Source organism: Didymella exigua (assembly GCF_010094145.1).
Source record: "Didymella exigua CBS 183.55 unplaced genomic scaffold M421scaffold_4, whole genome shotgun sequence".
Lineage (NCBI taxonomy): Eukaryota > Fungi > Ascomycota > Dothideomycetes > Pleosporales > Didymellaceae > Didymella > Didymella exigua.
This window is the reverse complement of record NW_022984778.1, coordinates 797,382-811,854: the sequence shown is the minus strand read 5'-3', so window position 1 is coordinate 811,854 and position 14,473 is coordinate 797,382. Positions and strand designations below refer to the sequence as shown.

General features: G+C 57.7%; 4 protein-coding genes across 4 annotated transcripts; 1 reads left to right on the top strand and 3 right to left on the bottom strand.

Moving 5' to 3' along the window:
* Positions 1–1,177: 1,177 nt before the first annotated feature.
* M421DRAFT_98457 (alanyl-tRNA synthetase) lies at positions 1,178–4,174 on the bottom strand (the record flags this gene model as incomplete). The annotated part of the gene is made up of 3 exons (XM_033598617.1): positions 1,178–1,357; positions 1,410–4,045; positions 4,090–4,174. The coding sequence occupies 3 exons, from the start codon at positions 4,172–4,174 to the stop codon at positions 1,178–1,180; spliced, it is 2,901 nt and encodes a 966-aa protein (XP_033452557.1).
* Positions 4,175–4,773: 599 nt separating this feature from the next.
* Positions 4,774–5,523, top strand: M421DRAFT_1953 (uncharacterized protein; the record flags this gene model as incomplete). The annotated part of the gene is made up of 2 exons (XM_033588047.1): positions 4,774–4,960; positions 5,015–5,523. The coding sequence occupies 2 exons, from the start codon at positions 4,774–4,776 to the stop codon at positions 5,521–5,523; spliced, it is 696 nt and encodes a 231-aa protein (XP_033452556.1).
* A 298-nt stretch (positions 5,524–5,821) lies between these two features.
* M421DRAFT_1952 (uncharacterized protein) lies at positions 5,822–6,637 on the bottom strand (the record flags this gene model as incomplete). The annotated part of the gene is made up of 3 exons (XM_033588045.1): positions 5,822–6,223; positions 6,280–6,408; positions 6,554–6,637. 3 exons carry the CDS (start codon positions 6,635–6,637, stop codon positions 5,822–5,824), a joined length of 615 nt encoding a protein of 204 aa, XP_033452555.1.
* A 1,131-nt stretch (positions 6,638–7,768) lies between these two features.
* On the bottom strand, positions 7,769–13,060 carry M421DRAFT_98456 (uncharacterized protein; the record flags this gene model as incomplete). Its single annotated transcript, XM_033598616.1, has 4 exons — positions 7,769–9,625; positions 9,673–11,557; positions 11,604–12,087; positions 12,184–13,060. 4 exons carry the CDS (start codon positions 13,058–13,060, stop codon positions 7,769–7,771), a joined length of 5,103 nt encoding a protein of 1,700 aa, XP_033452554.1.
* Positions 13,061–14,473: the final 1,413 nt, after the last annotated feature.

Here is a 14,473-nt window from a genome sequence, read left to right as displayed (position 1 = left end):
AGTAATAGCAAGGTTGGTGGAAATGTAATAATAAGTGGCAGACTGGATAGTAATAAGACGCTAAGGTTGTAAGAAATTTAGTAATAGCAAGGTTATAGGAGATGCAGTAATAGCAAGGTTATAGGAAATGCAGTGATAGGAAGGTTAGCAGAAATGTAACAACAAGTGGCAGACTAGACAGTGATGAGAGGCTGCGGTTGTAGGAAATGCAGTGATGGGAAGGTTGGTGGAAATGCAGCAATGGCAAGGTTAGCGGAAATGTAACAATAAGTAGCAGACTGGATGGTGATGAGACACTGAGGTTGTAAGAGATGCAGTGATGGCAAGGTTAGTGGAAATGTAATAATAAGTAGCAGACTAGATGGTGATAAGACACTAAGGTTGTAAGAAATGTAGTAATAGCAAGGTTGGTAGAAATGTAATAATAAGTGGCAGACTAGATAGTAATAAGACGCTGAGGTTGTAAGAAATTTAGTAATAGCAAGGTTGTAGGAGATGCAGCAATAGCAAGGTTATAGGAAATGCAGTGATAGGAAGGTTAGCAGAAATGTAATAACAAGTAGCAGACTAGACAGTGATGAGAGGCTGTAGTTGTAGGAAATGCAGTAATAGGAAGGTTGGCAGAAATGCAGCAATAGCAAGGTTAGCAGAAATGTAACAATAAGTAGCAGACTAGATAGTGATAAGAGGCTAAGGTTGTAGGAAATGCAGTAATAGCAAGGTTGTAGGAAATGCAGCAATAGCAAGGTTATAGGAAATGCAGTGATAGGAAGGTTAGTGGAAATGTAACAATAAGTGGCAGACTAGATAGTGATAAGAGGCTGAGGTTGTAGGAAATGCAGTGATAGCAAGGCTGTCAGAAATGTAACAATAAGTAGCAGACTGGATGGTGATGAGAGGCTAAGGTTGTAGGAAATGCAGCAACAAGTGGCAGACGGGATAGGTGATGAGAGGCCGAGGTTGTAGGAAATGCAGCAACAAGTGGCAGACGCGATAGGTGATGAGAGGCCGAGGTTGTAGGAAATGCAGCAACAAGTGGCAGACGCGATAGGTGATGAGAGGCCAAGATTGTAAAAAATGTAGCAACAAGTGGCTGCTCTGGACGTGCCTGTCCTCCATTCGTTGCGTCTACGCAGTAAAGTACACAATCACATTGTCCTCAAGACGGCCATCGCAGCTACAACGACAGGGACTCGATCCACTTGGTGGCCTCCTCGACACCCTGGTCGACCTTGTCCGCGTTTGTGCCCTGTCCAATGGCCGTGGGTGCGCCGGGCTTGCCTCCAGCCTTGCCGCCGACGACGGGCGTCACGGCAGCGGCCCACGTGGGGCCGTCACCGCCCTTGGCCTTGAATGGCTGCGTGCGAGTTAGCATCGTCTCCGGTTCGAGACTGTAGCATCACGCTTACCTCGGACAGATAGCAGCCATGCACGACCTTGCGCTCCTCTGGGCTTGCAGCGAAGAGATAGACGCTGCGGTCCTTGATGGCGCTCTTCGGCCCAGACACGGTCTTGATGACGTCGCTAATGGTCTTGCTGACGTTGCTCGAGTACTCGACCTTGTGGACGAGGAACTTGTTGCTGTCGTCGTCAAAGTAGCTGGTCACGGCATCGAGAACCTTCTTCTGCTCCGCCTTGGCGGCGGCCTTTTGCTCGTCGAGGATGCTCTTGCTGATCTTGGTCATGCGGTCGCGGAAGCGGGATTTAGTGAGGGCCGAGATGGTCAGGTTGTTGAGGTCGACCTGCGTGCGCTTTGCGTCGTTTTCCTTTTGGGCGCCAAACGGGAGCTTCTCGAGGGCGTCGAGGCGCTCGGAGAAGTCGCCGGCGGTGCGCTGCACGTTGTAGGCCTCCTGGCCGGTGACGGCGATGATGCGGCGGATGCCCTTTGCGATGCCGGATTCCTCGAGGACGACGAGCTCCTTGATCTCGCCCGTCTTCAGCACGTGGGTGCCACCGCAAAACTCAATCGAGAGCTTGCTCCACCTCTCGTTCTTGGGGTCGGCCATGAGCTCCTCGACAGGCGTGCCTACGGAGACGACGCGGACGGGGTCGGGGTACGTCTCGCCAAAGACGGCACGGAGGCCGTTGATCTCGCGAGCTGTCGCGAGCGACACTTCCTTTGCGTAGACGCGCGCGTCCTGCTTGATGTACGCGGTCGACACGCTCTCGACCTCTTCTAGCTCGGCGTCGCTGAGGCCGGCCTTGTGTGAAAAGTCAAAACGCAGCTTCTCAGGGGCGACGAGCGAGCCCTTTTGGTCGACTTCGCTGCCGAGGACTTGGCGGAGGGCGTAGTTGAGAACGTGGGTTCCCGTGTGGTTGCTGCGGATGGGGCTTCTCCGGAGCTCGTCAAACTCGGCAATGACCTTGCTGCCGACGCTCAGCTCGCCCTCGCCCATGTAGCCCGTGTGCAGGACGTAGCCGGCGTAGACCTGGACATCGTCGACGGTGAAGTCTGCCTCGCCGTCGACGACCAGCTTCCCGTAGTCGGCCTCTTGGCCGCCCTGCTCGGCGTAAAAGTTGGTCCTGTCGAGCAGGATGCCAAACCGCGCGGCGCGGGGAAGCTCGGCTGTGCTCTCCAGGAACCGCTTGTTGTGGTAGATGGCCTTGACGGTGGCGGTGATGTTCTCGCGGCCGTACTTGGCACCGTCGTCGGTCTTGGGGACGTTGGGCATGCTGTCCAGGGCGCCCAGGTCGTGGACGTCGAGCTTGACGGCAAGGCCGGCAGCCTTCTTGTCGCCCTTGCTGGCCTCGCGCGCCTTTTCCTGGGCGGCCTCGACTTCCGTGTCGTCGATGCTGAGCCCGCGCTCTTCGGCCATGAGCTTGGTGAGGTCGACGGGGAAGCCGTACGTGTCGTACAGGCGCCAGACGTCGTCTCCCGGCAGGTGGTTTGAGCCCTTTGCCTTTGCCTTTTGCGCGTACTTTTCAAAAATGACCTCGCCGCGGTCCAGCGACTTGGCAAAGGCCTTCTCCTCGTCGTCGAGCATCTCGATGATGTCCTGCTGCTTCTTCCTGATCTCCGGGAACATGTCGCCCATCTGGTCGACCAGGGTAGGGACAATCTGGGAGAAGAAGCCGCCAATGTCCGTCTCAAAGTACTTGCGGGCATAGCGGGCGCCTCTTCGGAGCACCCGTCGCACGACGTATCCGCGGCCGACGTTGTTTGGCACACCGCCGTCGGCAATGGCAAAGGACATCATGCGGACGTGGTCGGCGACGACGCGGTAGGCCGTGTCGATGCCGTCTGGGTCGTCCTTGCCAAACTTGGCGCCGTAGGGGCGCGCACCCGTGACGTGCTGTATCCTGGCGAACAAGGGGGTGAAGACGTCCGTGTCGTAGTTTGACGTCTTCTTCTGCAGCAGGCAGACCAGCCGCTCGAAGCCCATGCCCGTGTCAATGTGCTTGTTCGGCAGCGGCCGCAGCGAGCGGTCGGGTTCGCGATTGTACTGCATGAAGACGTTGTTCCAAATCTCAATCACCTCGGCGTCGTCGGCGTTGACCAGCTCGGCGGCGTTTCTGTACTCGCCGCCGACGGGCTCCCGCAGGTCGTAGTGGACCTCGGAGCAGGGGCCACACGGGCCCTGCTCGCCCATCTCCCAGAAGTTGTCCTTCATGTTGCCAGGCAGGATGTGGTCTTCGGGCACGCCCACGCGCTTCCACAGCTCGAGCGCCTCGACGTCCGCGTCGAGCCCGCCGGCCGCGTCGCCCTCAAAGTAGGTGACGTAGAGGCGCTTGGGGTCGACGCCGTAGACCTTCGTCAGCAGCTCCCAGGTGAAGCCGATGGCCTCGTGCTTGAAGTAGTCGCCAAAGGACCAGTTGCCGAGCATCTCGAAGAAGGTGTGGTGGTAGCTGTCCTTGCCGACGTCGTCGAGGTCGTTGTGCTTGCCGCCGGCGCGGATGCACTTTTGGGAGTTGGCGGCGCGCTTGAGCTGCGCAAAGTCCGACGACGGGTCGACCGTGCCCTGGAAGATGGCCTTGTACTGGTTCATGCCGGCGTTGGTGAAGAGCAGCGTCGGGTCCGAGAGCGGGACGACCGAGGACGAGGGCACTGCCGCGGGTCAATTGGGCTCGCAGAAGAGACGGCGCGCCTACCAAACGTGTGGCCATGCTGCGCAAAGTAGTCGAGGAACGTCTGCCGCACTTTGGCGGCCGCCCACTGGGGCTGTTCGGGCGCCATGGCAGCGGCTGTCGGGAAGCGAGTCGGGGTGCTGAAGCGCGCGGCGGGCGTGTGCGACGGCGGCGGCGGCGGCGGCGGCGGCGGCGGCGGGAGGAGAGGGCGACGACGGGGGCAGCAGCGGGTGCGGGTGCGGATGCGGGTGCGGGTGTGTGCGAGGCCGCGTCGTCCTGGTTGACTCAGACGGGGCGCGCGCGAGAAAGTCTGGTGGAGCATTGCGCTGCAGGCGGGCGCCGCGGGGTACGCCGGTACGCCGCCTGCAGATGGGATGGAACCACCCGTGGACACGCGTTGGCGCTACTTCTAGAATGCGCTCGAAGCGCGCCCGTCGCGCGCCCGACGCCATAAACACCGCCCATGCCCTGCGCGTCCAGGCTGCACAGCGCAGACACCGACACACCGACACCGACGCATCGACACATCGACACAGACACATCGACACAGACACACCGACACATTGACACACCAACACATCGACACACCGACACACCGACACACCGACGCATCGACCGCCTGCATGCGACAGAGTGTCCCCAGGGCGCGCGAAGCAACACTGCAGAGTCGATTGCGGAACAGGACGACACGCAGGCTGTGATGGATAGATGGCGGCCGTCACAGCTCCCGAGCGACACCACCACCACCACCCCCACGGCCACAGCAATGCGCCGCAGCCTGCCATGAGCGCGCCGCAGCCTGCCATGAGCGCGCCGCACGGCCAGAAGCGCGCGGCCGACGGCGCGCTCGACGGCGAGCAGCGTCTGAGCAAGCGCTTCGACCTGCTGAACCTTGGTGAGTCTCCGCCCGTCCGCCCCTCCGCACCGTCGGCTGACCGTCCCCCTCCAGACAGCGCCAACAGGGGCGCCCGCCTGTACGTGCCCGTGCCCAGCTCCTCGGACGCAGCAGCTGCAGCACCGCCGCTGACGGCCCCGCGCCCGCCCGCGCCCAGCAATGCCCCCGGCCCACGGCGCAAACGCGCTCCCCGCCCGCGCGCAAGCGACGACGCGATGCTCGTCGAAGACACGCCGCACCGCGTCTACATCCACGACCTGGCCGCCGAGCTGAGCGACACCGACTCGGACTCGGACCGCCCCGTCTTCCTGTCCGACATTGAAAAGCACCTGTCCAAGATGCCGCGGCACGTGCTGCTGCCGAGGCCGCCCGCGCCCACCGAGCACAACCAGATGGTCCTGTACAACGTGCCCGCGAGCCTGACGCTGCCCGCCGACCAGGACAGCGTGCGCAAGGCCATTGTCGACGCCCGCCAGAGGATACGGGAGAAGCAGGCGAGCGGGCTCTGTGTGCGTGCAGACACGGACGAGGGAGAGGACGCAGACGCGATGGACTTGGACTGAGCTGTGCGCTTGGACCGAGCTACGCACTTGGGCTGAGCTACGCACTTGGGCTGATAGACGCTATGCACTTGGGTTGACAGACGCTATGCACTTGGATTGACAGACACTACGCACTTGGATTGACAGACGCTCTGCACTTGGGCCGACAGACGCTCTGCACTTGGATTGACAGACGCTCTGCACTTGGATTAACAGACGCTCTGCACTTGGATTGACAGACGCTATGCACATTATATCAATTAGTAACCCGCACCTACACACCACCCGCAAGCGTGAACCAGCCACGCTTCCCCGCCGCTCACTTCCTGAACCGGTCTGTGAACCCCTTCAGCACCGCCTTGGCCTTTGCCGGCGGCCGCGGCGGCAACGCCTGCCCTTGACCCCCGCCCTGCTCGACATCTCCACTGCCCACCACCCCGCTCTGCTGTGCCCCCTGCAGCCCCGGCGCCGCCCCGTACGCCGGCATCTCCATGCCCGCGCCGCTCTGGTCCGCGCTCACCTTGCTCGCCCCGGGCGGCGCCCCGTACACGGGCGGCGCGTCGCCGTTGTACAGCGGCGGCGGCTCCGCCCAGGACCCGTCCTGTCGTTGCTGGTACGGCGGCTGTGCCGTGTACGGGTTCTGCGCGTTGTAAAAGGTGAAGTGGTTCTGCGGCGTTCCCTCCTGCCCGTACCGCTTGCGCTCCTGCCAGCTGACGAGGAACTGACTGGTTAGCATTCTGCAAGCCATGCATCCATCTGGAATCGAAAAAGACATACCCGGTGGTATGCGAGCAGCGGCTTGCCCGCCTTGAGACGGCGCTTGGCATGTACGTAGCCGCCGACGAGCCACAGCATGAAGAGGCCGAACAAGGACCCGAGGATCGTCCATTTGATGATCATTCCCTTCTGCCTGCTGTCAGCATCCACAGTCTCGACGGGAATCCACAGTCTCGACAAAAGTCCACACCGTCTCGACAAAAGTCCACAGTCTCGACAAAAGTGTACACCGTCTCGACAAAAGTCCACAGTCTCGACAAAAGTCCACACGTACCTCGCTGTACCAAAACCCGCCATCGCGGAAACACTCAATCGCCCCGTCGACATACTCGATGCAGTATCTCTTCGCCAAACCCATAATCGTGAGATGCAATGCGATGCAGAAAAGAGCGTCCGGATTCAATGGTGATGTCTTCAGTGAGGAGAGCAGTCAGAGTCGCACACGGCGCAACCCAGGGCGACCAAAGGGATATGGTCTCTCCGCGCTGCTAGACGCGGCTACTGTGGCTGTGTCTGCGCCGTCACTGCTATTCGGCGCCGCTCCAGTCCGGACGCGACGTCTGTCGCAGCTCAGCAGTCTCCCGCGCTCTCCGTTTCGGTCGTGTCGAGGTAGTTTCACGACACATGCAGGGGGGTGCTTACAAAGACCGGATGAGCGGATGCTGCAGAGCGCTGCTGGAACATGGAAAACAAGTCTGATTGATAAAAAGTCTATGAGCTATGAGAATTCAAGTACGTTGAACGAGCGACTGCAGGACGACAACGACTCGAGAACCGCGGATGCGGATGCGGAAATCTGGCTGGAGACTCGAGAGGGCTGAGGTTGACCGCGAAGCCGAGCATGTGGTCGCGCCTGTTGATCTGCAACGCTTGCGCGCCTTTAGCGCGCCACAAAAGGGGAACCTGGTCGGCATGCGCCGAGTCTTGCAGGAAATCACCAAAGGCAAGTATGGCGCTGGGCGAGCGAGAAACGGCGCCTGGCTGCTCTTGCAACGACAGTATGGCTGCGGCGAGTGAGAAACGGCGCCTGACTGCTCTTGCAACGACAGTATGGCTGCGGCGAGTGAGAAACAGCACCTGACTGCTCTTGCGACGACAGTATGGCCCCAGCCAAGAGTCCAAGCCTTGCGAGTATGTTTGTACATGTATGACTCTGTCTATGACGATACGAGAGCACGGTACCTGCTCCTACCAATGCTCCGAGTCTCTCGCGACGCCCTCTCTGCCGTCTCCGCCGGCCTCCGACCCAGATGCCGCCAAGCAAAACAACTGGAAACGAAATGAAGAAACCTATGGTATCGTGCCACCGACTCCCCTGCAGTACTCAAGAAAATCTCAACGCGATACACCCCCACCCCACTATGCTCCAGCTGCCCCACAGACGGCTGCACTCTGCTCAATGCTGAAATGCTCAATGGGCGACAACTCCTGTTCAATGACCCCAAGGTATCGTAAAAGTACAGACGCAAGGACGCGAACCGAAAAATAACTAATGCAAAAGATTACGTAGCGAAGGGCTGGCGCTGGCTCCCGTGTTGGCGCGTTCTGTCGGAGCAGAAGTGACCAAGGGAGCGTCTCGCATGATAGTGTCCCGTGGCGTTTCTGGTCGGCCTGGCGCGGGACTGCCGTGGTGGAGAGTATACTGTGGGATCGAGGGTGGCGGGGCACCAAACGGGCTCTCAGTGGAGCGAGAGGAGCGATACTCGTGAGGATGTGTCGGTGAATACGGCATGTTGTGCGGCGAGTGAAGGCCGTTTACCATCATGGCGCCATTGTTAAGGTGCAGCGGCGGAGGCGCACCGGTTGATGGCGGCGCATACGGGGCACGCATAGGCGCTGCGGGCATCTGTGGATGCACCGGCGGGCCTGTGTGCGAAGGGTAGCCGTTGGACGGAGCATACGGCGTGTGAAATGGCGCGTGGTGGCTGACCGAAGCGTGTGGCGGAGGAGGATATGAAATGCCATTTGGAAGATGAAGTGGGGCATGTGATGTTGCCGATGGTCCAGCTGGTCCAGCACTGTGCCATGCTGGTAAAGGCGGCGGTTGATTCGGTGGCAGGGTAGGTGGACCGCCGGGAACCCCCCAGGGTGGAAGTGCAGGAGGCGGAGGTAAAACGAAAGCCTGGACAGGAGAGCGGAGAGGCAATTGTTGCGGCTCTGGAAGAACAGATTTCGATCGCTCTCGATCTTCCTCGTCGCTGATACCTTGCTCCTTCTTCCAGTGACACTTTTGACACAAGTACGCAGGCGAGGTAGCCGCAATGCCGGTGTCTATGTGCAGGCGAGCGGGGCCTGCTGATGCTGGAAAGAGTGGCGCTTCGCCCATCGGATGATCAACAGCTCCGTTGGTGGGATGTCCATTCTCAGAGCTGGGTTTTTGCTCGGCGGTGTGTCCGTTGGGCTCGACACCGTTTGTTTTCGGTGGGCCATCTGCTGCAGAAGCGCGACACGGAGGATCTTCGATCTTCCACCACCTAGGGCTGGAATCGATCTTGCAACGAGTACAGCTGCGCTCCGATTTAGGCATTGACGGTTCTGTGGGCTCCTCTTTGATCGGCAAGCCAGCGTTCGAAGTGCGACCCCGAGCTGAAGTAGGCGTCTGCGCTGTGACTGCAGAGGCACGGCGGTTGACCGTGGTTGGTATCGGCTGTAGAATTGTCCGCGTTGACTGGTCCACAAGATTGGCTTTGCGTGCTGTGCCAGTAAGCGTCAGATCTGCCTGCTTGAACTCGCGCGCAAACAGCTGCAAAGCAATAATGTCAGAGCCTTCTACTTCTTCAGTGACGGGATGAACAGGCGTCTTGGGGGTATGCTCTTTGCACCAGATGGCCGCTACCATGGTTCCGGTGTCCCCGTTGAGCGTTACTGTAGGGACTGCGTCTCTTCGCGTGGCCTTCACGGGCGTGATGTCGAACCCGAAGGTATAGCCGCGATCGTGCGCACAACCTACGTGGAAGCTCGCATGACATTGCAAACATGATACACAAGCGCCACTGTTGGTCTTGCAAAGCTTGCAGGTTTGATCGTAGCGGAGAGTGCTTGCGCCGACTCCCTCCACCATATCGAGGCGGCTTGCGTTGCTGAACTTTACTTCCGGATGCCAGAGCGCGCAGTACACATGCACCCAGTTGTTGTCTGCGGTACGCTTCAGCGGCTCGCGAGGAAAGACTGGTCGGCCCTTGTCCTGTTGTTGAGTGCGGTACTCATCCTTGGCGGCATCGATGAGTTCTCTCTCCATGCGCTCCTTCTCTCTGTCCCTGTCGCTCTTCTTCTTGTGTGTGACCTTGGGCTGCTCCCAGAGGTCCTGTTCAGTCACTTTGTAAGGACACAACACGCACTCATATGTCTAGATGAGTTAGAGATAGGAAAATACCAATCAGACGGGCGACTTACGTAAGATACACTCTCCTTTTTATCGTTCCTGCATGTGTCACAAAACCACTTGTTTGCCGGTCGAACATCCTCGATGCCGTAACAGGCTTTGTGTACATTCATACGACAAGCGGTGCATTCCAAGCGTGCGCCATTCGCTGAACGACAGACGGCGCAAGGCAATTCTCTCAGTCGCGGTTGTGCTGGAACGGGTGGAGGCGTTGGAGCCTTGGGAGGCGGTGCGGTCTTCTCCTTCTCCTTCTTCTTCATGGTGGCAAGCTCGTTGTTCGGGGTCGAGATTCCACTGTCGCCAGTCCCAGTGGTACTGGTCTTCTGCTTCTTCTTCGCAGGCTCACCAACAACTTGAGCTGCCGCTGTAGGAAGATCGAGGTACTCTGGTGCACTGATCGCAGGGCTGGGGTCGGCTTGCGCAGCATAGACTTCTCGTAGAAGCTCCTCATCAATCCTTCTCTTCCATGCTTTGCCACCACCCTGAGCCACCTTCTTTGCAATCTCCTCAACGTTCTCCCACTTTACGGCATACTTGCGCCACAGGTTCGCGCAGCGCAGACAAAGCGCCACAACAAAGCCTGACTTGTCCTTCGAGCGGCCATCCGCAGGAATCATTTGACCTGGCGATACGCCGGGAGCGCGTCTCCACTGGCGAGAGTGGCGATTGCTACAGAATTTGCATTGAAAGTTGCGCTTGCGCTGCACAGCTTTCTCGTTGTCGAATGCTGAGTCGTCTTGTTGGTCGGCGATATCGTCCAGCAATCGACTCTGTGCGTCGGGCTCAACCTTCTTGCTCTTGCCTTTTCGGTTGCTGTAGGAGCCCCAAATTTCCTTGCCCTTGGATGTCTTTTTCCACATGTAGTAGTAACGAACGGCGTCTCCGTAGAACATGGTCTTACTGGTGTGCAGACGAACGCTTCTGATCTCGGACCCAAACTTGGCTACGCCTTCGTTCCACTTCTTCTCTTCCTCTTTTGTGAGCTCGGGCTCCTTCAAATCCTTGCGCTTGTCAAGCTTCCGGACCTGTTTCAAAGCGGCGTCAGCATCATACTGATGCTTTGTGAACAGCGCCAACGCCTTGGTAAGGAAGTTGGTGTTGTATGACTCTACTCCAACATGCTTTGCCAAAGCCTTCGCGCGCTCCATGTAGGCCTTGACTTGTTCCTCGGTGACAGTTGGCACATCGTCTTCTCCACGTGTCGAGGGTATGCCGAGGGAAGGCATCCTGAAGATCAGTTCCGCAGTATGTTTCGAGTCCTTGTTCGGCAGGTCTTCGCCGCGGCGCACATAACCCACGGGCTCATCCATAACCCACTTAGGGCGTTTGGCCTTCTCCGCCTTGTCGGCTTCAATGGCTGCGACAGTCTCCTTGGTAAGTTTACCTTCTTTCTTGTTGTTTGTTGATTTGACATAACGCTTCTTGATCTCAGCGGGTTTGACGAACTCTACCGGCTGGCCGTGCCACACGTTCACGTTCGCCTGATGCCGGGGACCCAGTCGGGAACTCGCGCGGGGATAGATCGCCCTGTCGTCGTATTGCAGAGCGTCCTCTACACGACAGTGAATGCCAAGGTAACGCATAGGCCACATCTTCGCAAGAGCAATCTCAGCCTGGGTAGCTGGATGCAGGTCGACTTGACTCTCTGGGTCAGGAGTGTCTGCACTATCGCTACCGATTTCCTCCTCTTCCTCGTCCAGGATCTCTTCGTCTTCGCCATCCTCGTTGGTGGCGCCAATAAGTGGAGTTCGTCTAGCTTCGAGCTTCTTCTCCTGTGCCCTACTGCACGGCCCACAAGCCCAAGCAAAGCCACGTGATGGCTTTTTCAGCAACGGTGGACGGACACAGTTCATGTGATATGTGTTGTGGCACACCGCGCATTCTACTGAGTCGTTTCTACACAGGTCAGTAATCATCGAGCGCAATAGAACGAAGAACTTACGATGCACAGTAGCCGACACAACGCTTACAAGACTTAACTGCACTGGTCAACTCTTTGACCCTGCTCGTTTCCAAGCAGATGTACTTCCAGCGCTCATCCAACGCCTTTTTCACTTTCACAGGAACATTGATGACCTGCGAGGTAGGAATGACATCGTACCAGCGATGGATAAAGCGATCGAAGACTTGGTTGAACCAAAAGCTGTCCTTGCCTTTGCGATATTCATCGAGGTCACCGATTTCGCTCCTGTGCAATATGTTGCACTTGCCGCGCAACGACGCAATCGGGCACAAGTCGGAGTGCATTGTCGCGTACACAAGTCGAGTGTCATTGTTGTAGCGACCGACATCCCGTGGCCGGTAAAACCAATTTACTCTGAGCGAGTCCACGCGCAGTTTGGGGTCGTTGTCTTTGTGGATGAATTCCATGACACGACACAGGTAGTATGGCTCCCCGGGCGGCTCACACACGAGATACACTTGGTCTAGACGCCGCATTAGAAATCGCAGGCTAAGCCGCAGGACGTGGCTGGCGCAACACCACAGCTGTCAGCCGCGGCGGAACGAAGGTCAGTACTTACCATTAACAGACACAGTCTGTCCATCATCGGCTTGCAAGCGGCCATCTTTGAGCATGGCACCACCAAATTCGAATGTCATCATGTTGGACTCGCGCGTGTAGGGGGGCGCAGCCGGGGCCTGGACTTGGGCTTGAGCACCGCGCTTAGTGGTCTGGCTTGGCGCGGTTGCACCTGCTTGAATGCCACTTGTGGCATCTTTGGTAGCATTCTTTCGTCGTTTTGTCGAAGGTTGCGCAGTGCTGGTCTGCGCTGCTGGTGTGGTTGCCGACGAGCCGGAAATACTGAGGTTTGCTTGGCTGTCTTTGGTATTGGGTCCGGAATTGTTGCCCCACGGCGCACTACCTGGTCCAGCACCTGCACCCTTCTTCCCACTCACAACTTGAGGTTGACCACTCTCGGCAGCCACAAAATCTCGCGATGGCGGATCGGACATGTTCCCATTCGTCAATGCAGGGACTGCCATCTCGAAATCCATTTCCGTGTCTTCCGCGTAATTGATGCGTGACCTGCCCGGTCGGTTACGCGATCGCGTTCCATACGGCACAGCGGCAGCCTCCTCTGAATCTTTTCTTGAAGGCTGCGCTGAATCAGAGTCATTGTTCTTGGACTCCTGATGTTGCTGATCCACGTTTGTGGCAATAGTTGCATCAGTAGAACCTTGTGGCGCAGGATGGTTTTCCGGAGCAGACACTGCGGGCGTTGAATGCCTAGTAGACGAGGCCTTGCTGGTAGCTTTTGAAGGCGCGGTACCTTCTGTGGCGATGCTGTCGTTCACTTTGCCGTTTTGCGCGTCGCTTCTGGTGTGCAATGAATCTGCATTGACCGGACTCCCGGTTCTGGACGCTTGAACATCGCCATCCTCTTTTTGTGCATCCATCTCGATGGCTTACTGCCGTGAGCGGCAATCTTGTTTGTGAGATGCGTCAAATGGTCAATGTGGCCGGCTTAGGCAGTTGAATGTTAGAATATTACCCCGTGAAGAGCGACTCTCGAGGTCGCATAGAAGGACCAATGGTGTAGAACGCGGAACTTCGAACTTAGAAACCAAATGTGGCAATGTTGATGTTGGAACAGCCGTTGGTGCGGTTCGGCGGATCGCGATTAGTCGGCAATAGCCCAGAGTAAGGCGCCAGAGCGCGTCGAGGTGTATTTCGAGGATTGGGGTGTGAGGAAGTGTCGAGGAAGAAGCATGGGAGACGACCGCGGAGCCATTCACGTAGACTGATGCACGGGCCACACGTCCGCGACATATCTGCTCTGACGCACGCCCATCAGAGTTCCGTTCCTATCGGGAGGCACCACACTTGTCCTTGATCCGTCGCAGGCGCCCTCGCTGAGAATTCAATATGGGCGCGCTGCCTGACGGTTGCCTGTTCGCGATGTTTACTTTCACAGTTTACACAGCGTCCACATACAACGTGTTCACTACTGTTGCATGGAAAGTCTCTTCGGGGCGCTCGACAGCCACTGTCCAATCTTGAACGATATTCACATTCATTGAAGCCGACCTGTTCGTTGGATGCTGTTCTAATCTTGGTGTTCATCAGATCTGAGCCGCGCACATAAATACAAGGTAAAAGGCGTCCTGTTCAGCCTATAGAAATTGTCAGGAACATTACACAATAGCTGCGAAGTCCAGGTTGTTCGTGTCACGGATTGCGAATGGACTGTCTCGTTGTTTCGCTAGTGAATCCACGAGCACCGTTGGCGACCGCCGTAAGTGTCGATGTCTTATTAGTCTAGTGCGGCCTAGGCAGGCAGGGGTGGTGTGAGCCCTGAAGGGATTCACTTGGGGTGACAAAGAACAGGAACGCGCCCACCAACGCTTCCGCCCATCTTCTGTGATACATAGAAGAGACAGCCTGATGGAGAAGCTATCGCCTACTCAGCAGTCGAGGCGTGAGCAATCTTGTGGTCTGGATGATCGTACTTGCGATGCCTGCGCAACACCTGGTTCTGACCTGTTCCGACCGCAGCCTGTACGGGCCGATCGCGATTAACACGAGTGATAAAATAGCCCATCAAGATGAGGCCCTTTCTTTGCACAGGCGACCTTCGTGCGTGGCAGCCGGTTCGGTGATGCATGCGACAAGGTCTGCACCATCACCCAGCGGGGGCAGATCCATCACCACTGAGGCCGGTGTCGAAACTTCAGCCGTGCGCTAACCAGTTCTGCCGGGCGCCATGCACCATCAGCCACCACTCGCTAGATGCGGAATGATCTGATTGGGCGGCCTTGGACCTCATCTCTTCGGCCACGTTCGCTGTTAGCGTCTACCAGCTCTTGCAA